This window comes from Anomalospiza imberbis, chromosome 1 (assembly GCF_031753505.1).
Source record: "Anomalospiza imberbis isolate Cuckoo-Finch-1a 21T00152 chromosome 1, ASM3175350v1, whole genome shotgun sequence".
In the NCBI taxonomy this organism is placed as follows: domain Eukaryota; kingdom Metazoa; phylum Chordata; class Aves; order Passeriformes; family Viduidae; genus Anomalospiza; species Anomalospiza imberbis.
The window spans coordinates 121,821,841-121,838,808 of NC_089681.1; the positions used below are offsets into that span (position 1 = coordinate 121,821,841).

At 47.5% G+C, this 16,968-nt stretch overlaps 1 protein-coding gene and 1 long non-coding RNA gene across 2 annotated transcripts; one reads left to right on the plus strand and one right to left on the minus strand.

Annotated features, from left to right (window-relative positions):
- Positions 1-3,539: 3,539 nt before the first annotated feature.
- On the minus strand, positions 3,540-11,704 carry LOC137485144 (uncharacterized). The gene is made up of 2 exons (XR_011005198.1): positions 10,649-11,704; positions 3,540-3,634 (listed from the first exon to the last, which is right to left on the minus strand). It is a non-coding gene; the product is annotated as an uncharacterized lncRNA (long non-coding RNA).
- A 540-nt stretch (positions 11,705-12,244) lies between these two features.
- TWIST1 (twist family bHLH transcription factor 1) lies at positions 12,245-14,781 on the plus strand. Its single transcript, XM_068209445.1, has 2 exons — positions 12,245-13,372; positions 14,044-14,781. Exon 1 carries the CDS (start codon positions 12,430-12,432, stop codon positions 13,327-13,329), a length of 900 nt encoding a protein of 299 aa, XP_068065546.1. The 5' UTR covers positions 12,245-12,429; the 3' UTR covers positions 13,330-13,372; positions 14,044-14,781.
- The last annotated feature ends 2,187 nt before the right edge of the window (positions 14,782-16,968 follow it).

The window sequence follows — 16,968 nt, forward strand, 5'->3', positions numbered from 1 at the left end:
ATTTTGTGTGGCCAAGATGAGGTATCATATGAAGATCCTGATGTCACTGCTGAAACAAAAGTTGTGACCTGAAGCCATAGCCAATGTTTTGGTGTTTGATGGTGAAATGGAGGTGTGCAGCTCCACCAATCCTTTTCTCTTCAGCTGTTAGTAGTGATTACAGTGAAATTATTGCTCATATCCAGTGCTGCTGGGAAACTATATTACCCTTTACAGTGCCCTGAGTTTCCTACTCAAGCTCTTAGGGGCTTGGCAGGGTTGCTTCCATGTGGAAATGTGTGTAAAGAAGGCACTGGGCCTTGTTCCCAGAGCCCTGCAGTGGGAAGGAGACAAGTCATCCATCCTGGGTGTAACCACAGCCGGGCTCCTGTACTGGCCAAGGTATATCTTCGAAGGCCTTTTTAAGAAATACCTACTTTATTCCTTTAACACTGTCAGGCATCTGTTCTAGGTAGCCTCTCAAGGCATCACTCTTCAAAGGGGTGTTTCTGGGTAAAGTGCCATCTGCACCCTAAAAATATACCAAGAGACTAGAATTATAAAAAAAAGTTTCATTCAACAGAAACTTTTGCAAGTGTAAGATAAAACTCAACAAAGCCTTGGCATCCTCCTCCAACCCTAGACCTGGTAGCTCTTTGAATTTGTCTTTTAACCCTGCACTGCTCCGCTCCCTTCCCTCCTGGCAAACAGAAGGCCCTTATACTACAAAGAATGTCTCCTTTAGAACACATTTATTTGGGAAAAGAATGTAAAACCTGATAAAGCTAGCTCCAGCCACAGCTCAGCAGATTTCATGTTGCAAGTGTGCTATACTTTCTATTAAAGCTGGCGCCAGCGATCAATTTCTGCCATTCAGTCCGCTCCGTGTGGTTGTATATTTTCTTAATGAGGATCTGAAATCAGCCTCTTTCAGTAAACTGACAGTCTGCCAGAATTATGCCATCTTTTCAAATGCAGACATCATATGATCCATCTGTTGTCTGCAGCCATGCAGGGGAAACATTTTCCAAAGAGAAATGTGGGTTGGTCCCAAAAGTATGCAATTATCCAAGCGCTGAAGTGTTTCAGATGTTTCAAGGTGCTCTTGGGCCTCGTCTTGGGTATTGAAGCTCCTATGAAGTCTTTCAGAATAATGTACATAACTAAGTCATTGGGTTGCCAGAAAATTTTCGGAGTGCAGGAGTAATTTTTAAATTATTTTTAAATAACTTCGAGCTGAATCAGATATTTAGGCCTCAGCAATATAATCTGGGGACATTTGTGAGTACTTACATTTGTGAGTACTACAATCTTAAGTAGTTTACTTTTTTGTTGTTAATATTATCATATATGATACCAAATATAAAGAGCATTAAGTGAATATGCATAAAAATATTTTAATCTACTTTTATAACTATTTAATTATATGCTAGAATATTGCAGTAACTCTGCAACATCATTGACTCTCATAACTCTGCAAACTACCAGATGCAAAAGAAGTTGTAGGATGATGAATAATAGTAATGGAGGGAAAAAAAAGGAAAATATGATTGAGAGACTGTAAAATGAAGGGCTATCTCAGATCTTTCTCTACCTTACAGGAAGGCGTGTGGAATTCATTTCATATTACATCTGACTCTGCTTAAATTTTCTTTGCAGATATCTTGAATGTTGCCAAATATGATATTAAACTGACAGTTTAGGCCCTCATCAGGTGCCGCCTCCTTGACGTACAGAACCCAAATTTTAATCATGAGCAAATGGAACTTTGTCTGAAGTACTGATAACTATGCTCAAGCTACTAAACCAGTCCTTGGTAAGATGGACTTCAAGTCCTATAGATGCAAACACCTTTACCAGCCCCAAGGTGTTAAATTTGGAAACATCCATTATTCATTGCTTTATTCTGTCACCTGTACTTGGGTTGACAACAGCATAAGTCAGTTCTCAGTGTTATATGTTTCAGACTTCCAGGAAAAAAGTGATTTCAGCATCCCCTCTCAGAGCACAATTACCATACCTGTGGACTGAACCCCATTATGCTGAGGAAGTTCTATGATGTAAATAGCATGGAGAGAAATAAGTTTTACCAAAGCTATAATGAGAACACACAGCATTCATCATATTTTAAAAATTTAAAATGTGCAGGCATATCTCCTGAAATACATAAACTGAACCAAACCCAAAAAGCCCCAAACAAACAAACCAAAACAAAACCAGTTAAGTTTCTCATCCTGTTTTTGAGAGTAGTAGAAATATGAATCTTTAGCGTATCATTGGCTATATTATTTCAAGAATCCAGTGCATGAGCCAAATATTTGACTGAGAGCATTTTGGTGTATAAGACTAGTGATTTTTGCCTTCAGGCTGGAAAGACATGATAAATACCTGAGAAGGATACCGCAAAGAAAAAGTTCTAATGACATTCAGCTCAATCCTGCTTCATCTTACAGATCACAGTTCTTATGAAGCTATGGGTCATTAGAGATAGTTATTGTGAGGGCTTCTGAATCACCTCCATAGCACATAAACACCAAATATCACCCCAAAGAGGAAGGATTACCTCAGAGATGAAAGAGAAGATTTTATGCACAAGATACTTTCTTTTGCTGAAAACATCCAGAGACAGGTTTTCAAATGACAGAAAGTCTACACAGAGGTTGGTAATGATCACCTTGCAGTAGCATGGTGAAAAAGCAGGTGACATGGAGGTTTCTTAGTGAAAACCTAGAGAAAACACAAACCCATATTTGCTGTGCTTTCTTTCTACTCCATGTATAGTGCTACTACTGCCTGCATGGCATTGCTGTCCTGCATCTGTATTGCAAAAGGGCTGGTGCTTATCTGCATAATTTTTGGTGCCACAGCTGTTACTGGGGAGCTGCTAATCCATTCCCTTCAATTTTGATTCCCTTACAGTAGCACCTATTCCAGCATGGATTTCACATGCCATTTTCAAATGCTCTTGAGCAAAGCTCAATGGCAACTTTTTGTCATATAATATTTTGCTAATTTCTATGACTTAAGGAGCAGCAGAAATCCTTTTTTCCTCAATGAACAGCTTGGGAGGGATATGTACAAAGAAATACAATGCCTCCCATTCCCAAAACCACAAGGAATGAAAAAGCTTCTTCTACCTCTTTATAGCAGTGTAACTTGTTTCTGATACACATTAGATCTGTGGGAATTTGAAGAGCTGTTTCTCTCAGCAATAGCTGAATGACTGTATTGCCTTTTTTCCTCCTGTCTATATGCTTTTGGGTTGGCCCTTTACCCTTAATGTGAGCAATTATAAAGTTCTTCCTATCGTATATCTGATTTAGCTTTAAGAACCTAATTTCCCAACAGTGCATCTAATCTTTAAAGATGGTTATTTTTCTTCTTTTTTTGGATGAAATTTTCTACCCACAGTGAATTCTGTGAGGAAATGATAGGACTTAGACAGTTAACCTGCCAGCTACACTAACAAATCAGATAGTATGACATCTAGACCAGACTATTAGTTCCTGCAATGAACTGACAACATGAAACCACAGACGGAAGGATTAGGTGTTACAAAATTTTACCTTCCAAATTGGAGGCTATGTTGTCCTCTCAGAAGAAACAGCCCGTTCTGGGATGCATCCTCAAGAAGGAGAATGTGGCAGCTGTTTCACTTTTTGCAGCAACATGACACAGTGTTATAGGAAAGAAAATAAAGAGAGTTATCTCAGTTGATTGAAATGAAGCCAAATGACAGTGTGCTATACCACAGCCACTCAATTACATACGTTGAACGTAGATAAAGTTGTAGTTACCCATAATGGACTTTGGCCAAAAGACAACATCATGAATCTTTCCAAGACACTAAAGGATTTTCACTGACCAAAACTTTAACATGTTGGCAGATAACTGTTAGGTTGAAGGCCATTTGGGGATAACCAAAATAGATCATAAATGTCACTGTAGATAGCATATGGCTGTAAGCCACTGAAATATAATTGATCAAACTTCTATCTGTTTGGAAGGAATGATGAACATTATACTGTCAAATAACCCAGATTCAGCAAAAATTCCTGCAGACATATGTCATTCCAATTACTCAAATCTCTGATACAGTGATTACAAGCAAGCAGTGCAGTAAGCTGTGTGAGGCTGTAGCTTGTTTTAGTACTGGTTTCGTTTTTATTAAAATGGATGCTCTGAACACTATGCATTCTTGTACAGAAAAGGATTAAAAACTGAACTATAAAGTTCACTGTTTTGAATTAAAGCTCTTGCTGTATGTATTCCACTGAACATCCTCTACCTTCAAGATAATTACAGCATCTGCTGTTGCCAAGAGCTGCATTAATCCTTTTGCAAAGTGCGAGAAACAAAGCCTAACATCAGATCAGATATTAGAAAATATAAGTTGCTCAGATATGAAGTGAGACATAAACCTGCACATATTTTAGAGTCAGAAGAGTATTTTGGAATTAGATTTCTGCTCTGACTTTGAAAATCTGGGCCATAACTTACTGCTTAGGGTCCATTCCATATATGCCCTACTGAGCTCAAAGCATCCTTGCACTTACTAGATCAGCAACAACATTTCTACTATGCAGCAAAATCCAGATGTTTTGAAGACTAAAAATTAATTATAACCTTTTTGAAAAGGATTATTGTTTTAATAACGGAAAATTCCACAAATTCAGCTAAATTTTAGAGAACAATGACTGATGCTTTTCTCCAAAGGCAGTCTTTCTTACATATCTCTTATTCTCTTAGGTTGGACCCATTATAATTTTTATTTTATTTAACATTTAATTGACCCTTTTTACGACTTGATACAAAAGCCCCTGAAACAGTCTCCTTGACATCAAAGGATTTTAGACCGAGTCCTTAATGAATGTAAGCACAAATGTTCTAAAAAGAGAAACAAATATTTCTTTGCTTCTAACATGAACTATTTTTAGTGCTGCAAGGTCAGATAGTAGATTTTGGCATGAGAATGTTTGATATAGATACTTTTCAAGGCAGAAGCAGTATACTATTTTGCATAAATGCAAGTATAGATGTTTGTTTGGAGGTCAAAGTTCATAAATAGTCAAGTATGTACACAGATACACAGTGAATGTGTGCCAATTTACTTTAACATACCAATAAACTACTACCTCTCTGGAAAATTGCCTTTGGAATTTAGTACCTGAGATTTGTGCTCTAGATCCATTTCATTGTTGTTCATATGATCGTTGGTCAGAAAATAAGCCAGGACGTGCACCAATGGATAGATCAGTCCTTTGTGAGCAAGGTAACCTAATCATCATCCTATATTCTGGAGGAAGGAAAAAGAGATTTGGGTTGTAAAATGAGGAGTAATAATGGATAGCAGATCTTTAGGCATCATAGTTGATAGCCCATAGCACAAAACAATTATCATCTCCCCACACAGAAAGGAATATGTAAACTTTGGTACGTGATGACTGCCTTTTCTGAGAGGAAGTACAGCCTGGCAGAGATGGAAATAAACCTCTGCTCCCTCAAAAGTTTTTCTAGCTCTAAGTAGGTGTCCTTGGAAGTAATGTAATTGTGAAGTGAGATGAGTGTTCATTTCTGTGAACCTTTCCCCCTCCAGGCTCACCTCCTCTGCATGGTTACACTCAGCCCATGTGGTCTATGGCCTGGAGGAGAAGACGGATGGGTTTCAACTTGGAGACCTGGCATTCAATCAGCCTGGCAATGAAAAAAAAAAAAAATTTCCTTTGCCCAAGAAATCATATCTGTATGTTGGGATGACCTTCCATGCTCTTTCCCTAACACCAGAATTTGCTGCCCGCTTCAGATGTAAAAAACAGCTTATTATCCTGTCTATTGAACTTCTATGTTCATTTATGAATTATGAGTTATGGTTACTTCTCACATGACGTCTTTTTCATTTTCATCTGTGAGATTCCAAGAGCACCTGAAATCCTAAAGGAGACCACATATAGTAGGAAGCACAGGGTGGGGGGGATTTTTTCCAAGGTTGCAGACATGGCTAACAGGGTGAAAGTCCACTTCCATGCAGAAATTCTGGCTCTATGGCTCTGATTCTAATTGCTTGAGCTGTGGGGTATTTGAGTCCACCTGTAAGAAGAAGGCTTTATGGAATGCTTTATCCATCACTGGTGCTAGAGGTGCATTCTCCCCCACCTTGGAAGAAAAAAACAGAAATTCTGGCTAAAAGGGACTGAAGTTTAATGCAGTTTCCTTGGGCCAAGTGTACTGAGAGATTGAATATATAGATTTGAGTAATGTGTTGGGAGGAGGAAGGATACAAAAAAATTATATTTATATAGTTCAGGAAAGATGGAAGAGATGGAAAAGAAAAAAAATCAAAGGAGCTGAAATAGCCAATAAGCTCCATTATTAATAAAAATAACTCTTATCCCCTGGAGTATAGATAAGATGGTTTGACTAAGTGGTCTTTTCAGATTTAGATGTGAAACCGCATAAACAAGACCGAGAGCCATAATTAGGGGCAGAACTCCACCACAGCATTAAATATGTTGATCTCTTGTGATGGGAAGGACTGGTCTTTTCTAGGATACATGAGAGGATACTACTCAGGCTTTCACAGAGGTACTTAGGATCTGCTTAAACAGCCCGATCCATAGCCACGAATTATTTCTGGATCTGAATAAAAGATTTTATATAAAAAAACGTCTTGAAAATAATCTCAGATATTAATTTATTGTGAGACCGTCTCCTACGTGGAATTGCTGGTTTGCCAATAGGATATAGGTATTTTTCGGCCTTGCACAGAATCGAGAGCTGGGAGGAGAGGATGGATGCAGGAGACGCCGGAGGTCGGCGTGCGGGGGGCGCAGCGCTCCCTGCCGCCGGCCCAGAGGCGGGAAGGATGGGCGACAGGAGCGGCCGCGCACTGGGGACACTGAGAACGCTGGGAACGACGCTGTCGCACCCTTTCGTGGCAGCAAGCTGCTAGGACTTATACATGAACGGCCACAGGACAATGACCTTAAAAATTAAATTAAAATCATTGTAGCAATTTTGACAATGAAACGGACTCGTTAGAGGAATTCCGGGTTATTCATCTGTTTTCCAGAGCTTCTGAACGAAGCGAGTGTCAAAGCGCCGGCAGCTAGAAGCCCACCCGTGGGAAGTGTCCGTATGTCCGCGGGGGATCCGTGTGCCGGATCTCTCCCCCGGACCCAGCACAGCCGCCCCTCGGGTGGGCAGCGGCGCTGCGGCCGCGTGGGGCCACCTCAGAGAGAAAAAACCCTCGGGGCTCTCTGAAACACGAGCGAACAGGGCCGGGAGCAGGCGGGCAGCACCTCACCCGAAACTCAGGTGACCCAGCCTGACGGGGCTGGTCCGGGCGGCATTGGTTCACCCGGGAGGCGCAGCGAGGCCGGCGGGGAATCGTGCCCTCCGGTGGCCGCCGGCCGCACAGCCCGGCCCGGCCCCGCAGAGCCGCCCCGCAGCCCCAGCCCTGCCGGCAGAGCCGAGCCGCACCGCGCCCACCCACGCCGGGCCCAGGTAAGGAGGACGAATGACGGGAGATGCTTGTCAGCTTTTCCGCGTCCTTGAGCTGCCGCGGTGATAGGAAGGAAAAAAGAGGCGAAAGAAGATGAGAAATGGGTCCTGCTCTCATACCCTTTATATATTCATTCTGCCCGTTTGCTGCTGCTGAGCAGAAATTTGTACCAGGGCACAGTGAGGGTTGTCAGCCTGTTTCTCAGTGTGCTTTCTACACGGAGCAAATGACAACATAAACTCCAGTGAGCAAAGTTGCTAGGTGCTCTTTCGTCCCTTTCAAAGGGGTATGGTCCTGACCAGGCTTTCACCTAGAATCCATAGGAATTAAAATACCTGGCCGCGGAAACTAGCAGGGAAACTTTGATTGATTTCAGTGTCTTTGCAACATAAAGGTAAAACCTCTGAGAAAACACCCAATTGAATGCTTCGGCATCAAAAACACACAGGCCTGCTGTCTCTAGGCATGCATGAATGTAAGACATTGCTCAATATTCAAAGGAATCAGCAGCAGTGAGAGTTTTACCACAGTGAACAGCCTTTGTGACCTAAATTACATGTGTATGTGCTTGCTGTATGGGGAATACAGAACTGCAATCCAACTGTAATTTGTGTGTATGCACAATCTGTTTAACACATTGATGAGGGGTAACATTGCAGTTGCAACCACTAGATCGTGAGCACATTAGTTCTTAAACTTCTGCGCTGATTTATAAAAAGGCAGACAAAATTGGGCCTTTCATTCATTCATTCTTTGAAATCAAGTAAAGAATCAACCTTTTGAACTACTCCTCACAAAGTCATGATGTTTCTGCCTGGCTAAGGCAGATACTGCTTGTCCCATCCTGTGAGTGTCTCAACAGTCAACGCGTGCCTACACAAGGGCTGGCATCAAGGTGGGGCCATCCTTTACAGCTATTTCCCTGTGATCGACCATGACTACAGTGATCATCACAGACCAACTTACTCCTAATTTCTTTCTACCAGGAGTTTGTAATTTATTTAGCTCTGTGTTCACAGCCATACCTGTAATCTAGATGGCTGCTTACCAGGGTTGTACCTTTCTGCAGAGGTGAGAAAATGCTGGAGTGCTCTGGGTCCTGCCAGTGTTCCATGCCAGAGTTTATCCCATGACATACATTTTCCTGAGCTGAGGCCCAGGGAAGCTTGCAGGAATGGACCTGGAAGTATCTCTAGAAAGGTCCTGGACCTGTTTGCAGTTTTGCTTGCTAATGCCAAAAAGTGAAACAGGCCTGAAATTCTTTCCAAGGAGCCAGGAGAGTTCTTACCTAAGCCATGCCTATGCATAGAGAAAAACAGGACATGATGTCCTTTATCCCATGCTCTAAAGTGGTCTGAAGAACTACCTTAGTGACTCAGTGGAGGTTCAAAACACATGGTTTAACACTGCATAACTAAAACACAATTATTTTTTTAGTGTGAAATGCAAAGGCTCTACCTCAATCTCCATCAGATCTGTAGATTTCAAAATAAACCAGAATTTAATTGATTTTCTTTAATCTCTACACAGACTTCATTCCCCTTCCCTCCTGACATATATATGTGTTCACACTGAAAAAGATCAACAGTACATGCATGCACACACAAACACATCCTCACATAATAACACACCAGTATGCCTTTCTCTCTCACACAGATCCCCAGACATGGCCCTCTGACACATCCACCCTCCTCCCAACACAACTCCACACACGCCGGCACTAGGCAGGCTTGCTGCCCGCCAGCAGGCCTGGGGGATCCAGGCAGGCTCCCACAGCCAGCCCAGCCCAGCCCAGCCCAGCCCAGCCCAGCCCAGCCCAAGTCCCCTGGGACAGATTGTTGCCACCACAAGTCCTCTGGACCCTGCACTCCTGTGTGAGTCTTGACAGTAACATCATGGGTTTATATGCCCTTGCTCCTGAGCCCATAATTTGGGTGTCAGAGATAAAAAAAATGCCAAAATTAAGATGATGAGGGAAGTGGGAGGGTTGTGCAGCCCTGGTTCATAGAGCAGTGTGCAGGTTACAGGTCCTGCTAAACACTGCTAGTTGCTTTTGCTGTAGTTTACAAAAAGAGTAGGTGACACTAAGCCCAGACATCTACTATGGTCAACTATTCCTCTTTCCTCAAATCCATCCCTACATTTCTCCATGTTTTCTATATTTACAAACCATGTAATGCTGCTTCCCCACCTATCCATGACTTCTCCATACACCCTGCTCTACACATCCTCCTCCTGCCCCATGACAAGCAGGTGATGTCCTGCATCCCATTCGAAGTTCAGGTTACCCTGACAAGTCATGCATCTCGCCAAATCAGCTCAGGAGGTGCTGCCCCTCCCTCCTTTCAGGCAGCATCCTGTTCCCAGCAAGGTAATACCTATCCAGGTTTGGTTTTGCCCTGTGATTTTTTTTTCCGTTAAGAAGAATGAGGGAAGGAAGGTGGGAAGGTGGGAAGGTGGGAAGGAGGGAAGGAGGGAAGGAAGGAGGGAAGGAAGGAGGGAAGGAAGGAGGGAAGGAAGGAGGGAAGGAAGGAAGGAAGGAGGGAGGGAAGGAGGGAGGGAAGGAAGGAGAGAAGGAAGGAGGGAAGGAAGGAGGGAAGGAAGGAGGGAAGGAAGGAGGGAAGGAAGGAGGGAAGGAAGGAAGGAGGGAAGGAAGGAAGGAGGGAAGGAAGGAGGGAAGGAAGGAGGGAAGGAGGGAAGGAGGGAAGGAGGGAAGGAGGGAAGGAGGGAAGGAGGGAAGGAGGGAAGGAGGGAAGGAGGGAAGGAGGGAAGGAGGGAAGGAGGGAAGGAGGGAAGGAGGGAAGGAGGGAAGGAGGGAAGGAAGGAAGGAAGGAAGGAAGGAAGGAAGGAAGGAAGGAAGGAAGGAAGGAAGGAAGGAAGGAAGGAAGGAAGGAAGGAAGGAAGGAAGGAAGGAAGGAAGGAAGGAAGGAAGGAAGGAAGGAAGGAAGGAAGGAAGGAAGGAAGGAAGGAAGGAAGGAAGGAAGGAAGGAAGGAAGGAAGGAAGGAAGGAAGGAAGGGCCCTAGAGCCACCTACAGATGCTCATCACTACTGTTTCCAACATTGCTTCTGTAATGACACTACTCAACACCCCAGAGGAGCAGTGAGGCTCCAGGTACAGACAAAATTATTGGTTAAAGGGAGGTGAAAGGAGAGCCAGCTCTTCTTACCTTGGGATCAGCAGCTGCTGCCAACACAAGAGAGCCCCTGAAGCTCTCAGTGTTAAGCTGCGTGAAGAGGCCTGTGATCGCAGAAGACACAGCAAGGACAAGCCGAAAGCCGGGAAAGCTGTGCAGGCTCACTGTGGGTCTGTGCGTGGCGTGCCTTCCCTTGCCGGCTAAGGCGGTCCCTGTTTCCTCCCCTGTCCTTTTTCCAGCTGTTTCCCAAAAGAGAAGGTTTTCGGCAGACTGCTATGTGCTCGCACCCCGGGATGGAAACCCAGGAAGGGGAGCTCGCCGAGAGGGGCAGCGAACGGAGAAGTGTCGGGACAGCTCCGGCTGCGGCGGGTGCCGGATGGGCGCTGCGGCGGGGCCGGGGCCAGCGGCCATGGGCGGGCGGCTGCCCCTCGGCCGCGGCCGAGCAGGGTCCTGGCCCCTGGCAGCTGCCGGGATGAGACGCCTCTGCTGGGAGGAAAGGAGTCAGTCCCCAGTTAGAGGAGAGAGACGACTCTGTTCCCGGAGAAGATGACAGCGCTCTTCCACAAGCCTTGTTTTATTTCATGCCTGGGATTTATCGCTCCTCTGCCATTCCGTTTGCCCTGTCCGCCCTCACACCTCAAACAAGCCGGGGAGCCTCTGCGCTGCCGGCGCTGCCAGCTCCGCTCCGCACCGCACCGCACCCAGCCGTGCCCGTCCAGGCGGTGGCTGCCAGGCCGGCAGCGGAGGAGCGCGGTCCCCACGCAGGGAGCAGGGAGAACTTCGCTCACTTTACTGATGGATGGCAATTTCTAGCTTTCCCTCCCAGGCGTTCCCCGTTTGAATCTGAGCTGTTGTTTAAAAGACACACCACCTGCTCTGTGCTGCCAGCGAGCGGGGAAGGAGGCACAAAGGCGGGGGATGGGGAAGAAACAGCTTTGGCTGCAGACATAGAAGAGAAATTAAAATAAATAATCTCTTTTCCCAGGAAGTGCCGGATTCGGGCGCCTTGTGGGAGGACGGACTGAAGTGAGTGGTCAGCACACACTGAGTGTGGGCAAAGAGGGTCTGTACACCCTCCCGTCTCCCGGTGTGCCAGGCTCGAGACGCGGATCATCCCGGGTTTCTCTTAAGACGAGCTCAAGGACTGGTGCTTATGCATATACGAAGCCAATGCCTGGTTTCCCGGTTGCTTCCACCTCTGAAGATGGCTTTCTTCGAGTGCAGTCCTCCAGCCTGGCAGAACGAGGCTGTGCCACCACCCCTCCCCAGCCCAGAAATGTGCGACTCCCTCGGCAAGTCAGATCCCAGGGCGCTCAGTGATTGGGAAGTGCGGCGTGTGCTAAAGCGGGTCAAAATTAGGATGCGCCTGGATGCTGTGCCGAGGGTAATTCCCTTTTCCTTCTTTTCGCTACAAGCCGTGCTCGCTGCGGCGAAGAAAGCCCGAGAGGTGCGGGCTTACCCCGGCCGCTCGGGGCGATTGCCCCCAGCACAGGCTCTAAGCGGCTCGCTGACCCTTCCACAGCAGCGCACGGGGTGCTGGGCACCCCTAGTAACCTCCCGGTCCGGCCCTCAGCACCACCCCAAAGCCGAGGGAGGTTAAGAGAGAAACTAAACGAAGGAGTTTGAGAGAGAAACCACGGAGAGGGAAACGGAGAAAGAGGTTGGGGTAAGGATGTATGTGCGTGCCTGTGGGGAAGCCAGATCACTTGTGAATGGCTTGAAAAAAAAAAATAATTGGGGGAGGGCGTGGAGGGGGGGAAGCGGAAACTTTCCTATAAAACTCAGCAAAAGTCCCTCCTCTCCACGTCAGGCCAATGACACTGCTGCCCCCAAACTTTCCGCCAGCAGGAGCTATAAGAACCTCCAAGTCTTCAACTTTCTCCCAATCCCAGACACCTCGAAGGGGCTCCAAGGAGGGATCGGGAGGGATTTTTTTTTTGGTTGGCCTTTTTATTTTTTTCCTCTTGGATCCTGATGCCATCCCCCCTCCCCCCAAAGTGAGGTCCTCCCTCCTTCCTTCCCTCCTCCTTCTCCTCGCAGGCCAGCGAAGCAGCCGATCAAGGGGGAGCTGGCGGGTTAGGTGCCCCCCTCTTCTCCCTGCCCTCCCCCCCCTCCCGGCCCGCTTCTCGCGTCTCCCCCCAGAGATGATGCAGCAGGACGAGTCAAACTCTCCAGTCTCCCCCGCCGACGACAGCTTGAGCAACAGCGAAGAGGAGCCGGACCGGCAGCAGCTGCCCAACAGCAAGAGAGGGGGACGCAAGCGCCGCTCCAGCCGCCGCAGCGCCGGCGGCGCCGTCGGGGCCGCGGACGAGCCCTGCAGCCCGGCCCAAGGCAAGCGGGGCAAGAAGTGCGGGGCGGGCGGGGGCGGCGGGGGCGGCGGAAGCAGCAGCGGCGGCGGCAGCCCCCAGTCCTACGAGGAGCTGCAGACCCAGCGGGTCATGGCCAACGTGCGGGAGCGGCAGCGCACGCAGTCGCTGAACGAAGCCTTCGCCGCCCTGCGGAAGATCATCCCCACGCTGCCCTCGGACAAGCTGAGCAAGATCCAGACCCTCAAGCTGGCGGCCAGGTACATCGACTTCCTCTACCAGGTCTTACAGAGCGACGAGCTGGACTCCAAGATGGCAAGCTGCAGCTATGTGGCCCACGAGCGGCTCAGCTACGCCTTCTCCGTGTGGAGAATGGAGGGCGCCTGGTCCATGTCCGCATCCCACTAGCAGGCGGCGTCCCCCACCCGCATCCCCCCGGCAGGAGCCCTAGGTAAGACAGGGACCCCGAAACCGGCGGGAAGAAAGGGGGGAGGGAGGCGAGAGGCCGCCGGCTGCGCCGTGAGCCGGGCACGCGTGGCCGTGGGGCGAGAGGGCCCGCACCCCGCCCGGGGGGGCCTGGCTTCTCGGAGCAGCCGGAGAGCGGGGCGGCCGGAGGTGCCTCCCCCACTCCGGCGTGTCCCTCCTCCTGCGCGGCCCGAGGTGCGCCCCGAGCCCCGCGGGGCCCACGCGTGGCCAGGCGCTGCCGGCGGGGTGGGCTGCGGGCGGGACGCGGCGGCGGTGCGGGTGTGCCCCAGCCAGATGGGGCCGGCCGGAGATCACTTTTTCACCAAACGCTGCGGAGCCAGCAGGGCTGCTGGGATGGCTCCTGCTGCCGCCACTGCTGGTGCTGCTGGTGCTGCTCATATTTTGAAGTGAATCCATGTCCTCCCGTTGTGCTGCCCCATGAGGGTTTCCTACCGCCCCAGCAGTCCCTTTCCTCGGCTCTGACACCAGGGACCGCCAGGCTGGGTGTCACACGGTCACCGCACCGCCCGCACGGCGAGTTCTCCCTTCTCCATTCCTGTCCGATACGCGTTATTCCAGAGACAGAGAAGTGTAGGTAGATACTTGTATAACTTTCGTTTCAGTAACGAGTTTTCCACCCTTTCTGGGTTTTTGCAGATGACATTGTTCCCACAGAAGGAGAGAATGGACAATCTAGAGACTCTGAAGTTGGATACGATTTTTTTTTGATCTTTTCTAACAAAAAATGTACCAAGGATTTCTTGGAAATTAGAAGAGTAAAATCCAAATTCAAAGCAGGGCGTGGGGAGCACTTAAGGAAAGAGAAAGAGAGAAGGGCTTTGGACAGTGACTACCCTCTGGGCGTCGGTACAATCCACACATCTCTACATTCTGATAGAAGTCTGAATCGTTCGATTTTTTTTTTTTAATTTTGACGAAGAATGTTGGAATTGAACTTTTTTTCTGTTTGCCCTTTTTTTTTTTTTTTTTTTTTTTTTTTTTTTGCATGCATGCATTCCCAAGAGGTCGTGCTTATGAGCCACTGATGAAAGGAAATACATTATTGTGGACTTTCTTCATTCTTGAATGAAACCAAGCAGCCAACCAAAAATATCCCTGTAGAGATGAAAACCTTTTTTTTTCCTTTTTTTTTTTTTAATTTTTTTAGGGGGGAATAAGCTGGGCTCAAGCTGTTATATACCCGGTTCCTAACTTTTTTATTATTATTATTTTTCCTCTGAGAAAAAAATAAACATTTTATTTATTTATTGATGACCCATGTTAAAATGCAAATAGATCCGGTGTCTAAATGCATTCTTATTTTTATGATTGTTTTGTAAATATCATTGTATATTATTTTTCTGCAATAAATAAATATGATTGAAATTTTAATAACCTTAAAGTTTGGTCTCTCTGAGAACTCAGGGTTAGAACTGTAGATAAATACCTGCTTGTTGAGCTGTAAAGACACCCAAGAGAGAGGGGGCACTAGTATAAACAAACCAGGCGAAAAATGCAAATAAACTAGCTACTGACAGACACAGGCACGTTATTTATTGAGACAGCTTTATTATTCTGTGTCGAAACTCACTGCATCTGCAGAGGAAGGTATTGTCTCTTCTCTCTTTCTCTCCTTCTCCCCCTTTAATCTTCACGCCAGGCACGGCGGAGTTGCGCGGGGAGTGGAGTTTTCACAGCAGAGCTCTATCCCTGCCTTCGTGTTTTGCCCTCAGATGTGAGGCAGGAGCGGGGCCCGTTCCCCAGCCCCCGGTGCAGGTACTTTTGCTGATGTTCCTGAGGAAGTGGCATCGGTTTTAAACAGGGATTCGTCCACCCAAAGGGAAAGCAAAAGAAAGTGAGATTGAAATAGGGAAGTGTCTAGCGAGTGGGGTTTTCCAGTGGAAGTGATGTTTGACTGCTCTGCTCTCTAGGGTTTTATATAATATATATATACTAGCGATCATATTTTCGTTGTGCAAAGCACGGAGGGATACTCTAACCCGCCCTCTTCTCCTTTTCTACATGTAGGGCGCATATTGCCCCTCTTTCTTTTCACCTTACTTTCCGCGGGGTCACAGTATGCGGCGAGAACCCGAGCTGCAAAGGAGAGGGAATCTCCAGATCTAAGGGCTTGGAAGGAAGGTGAAAGGGAAGTTGTAAAAAAAAAAGCCAGAAAACATAACAACCCACACCAAATCTCAGCTCTTATAACCGGACAGCTGATTGAGTCTCTGCTGTCACTTGCTTATCTCCCAGCGCTTGGCAGCCGGGCAGTGAGCGGGAAGCGGCGCCTCCTGCCCCTCCGCGGCCGCGAAAGGTGCGCGGAGACCGCTGCCGTCCTGGGAGCTGAGCAGTGCCTTCCGTGGAGACAGGGACTCTGCCGCCCGGTGTCTATGGTAAATAGGATGGGGTACTTTTTAAGACAGAGCCTGTTTGCATAGACCATTAGTTGACTTTATTTCCTGTATTTATTTCCACATCCTCATATTGCCGTGTATTACCCACATAGCACTATTATGAATATCATATCGGGCATATTTTAAACCAGTGCGCAATGTTTACAGTAGAGAGTTCGCAGCGCTTGTTTGCACTGACGGATTAGCAAGCACTTGAAAATTAGATGATGGCCCTGGTGGTCGCAGATCTCAATGATGGAGAGGAAGGGAAGCCGCTGCGAGCTCCCTAAGGGTCGCTGCCTTTCGCCGGCACCCAGGCACCCGCAGCTGCTCTCTCAGCGACTCCGAACCCCCGGCTCCGATGTGATCGGCTGCCGAGGAGCAGGTAATGTCTGCCCGCGTTACCTCGGCTGCAGCGGAGGCGAGAGGCACAGGGAGCAGGCACAGCTTTGGCAGTGGAGCTAAGGGGATTTGGGGAGGTTTCGGTTGTTCCTTTTGGGGGAAATATCACACTGGGGAAAGGTGTGGAAAACTCCTCACATTTAGGTAGAAAACAGGTTCTGGGAATGAAAAAAATAACCAACCAGACAAGCTGCTCTGTGCTGAAGAGAAGGCGTGTTTCGTGGAAGGGGATTCCTGCGAAATATGAACGAGGAATCAAATACACTTTAAAAGCCACGAATCACACCGTGCTCGGCCTCAGAAATCGGGAGAGACCCCACTTGATGGACTTAAAGCTGACTGGCTCTTTTGCAACCGGCAAGAGGCCTCTGGGCCAGCCGGTGCAACACCTTTCCAGCAAGCTGAACACCCGAGTGAGAAAAATTCCCCATTCCTATCCGTGGGGCTCCTGCTACCAGCAGGTCTTCCTTTCTCACTTCTGTGTCCCTCTGAGCGTGTCCCTGCCGGCGCGGCAGCATTCCTGGGCAGCAGGCACTCAGCCGGTGCTCTTTCCCGGCTGACAACCGCTAACTCTGCCTCATTAAAAAAAAAAAAAAAATCATTAAAAAGAGATAAATCTGTTTTAAAACTCAGGGCCTACCCTTTCCTTCGTTGAAATTGGGGACTGCAGATGCCTGGTGCTCCCCGGGCTAGAGCCAGAAACGATTAAGTCAGCGACAGGCTTACTGAAGGAAAAAAGAAATAATATGTATATTAATTTGCCTTCTGGGAATTTTAAACACTC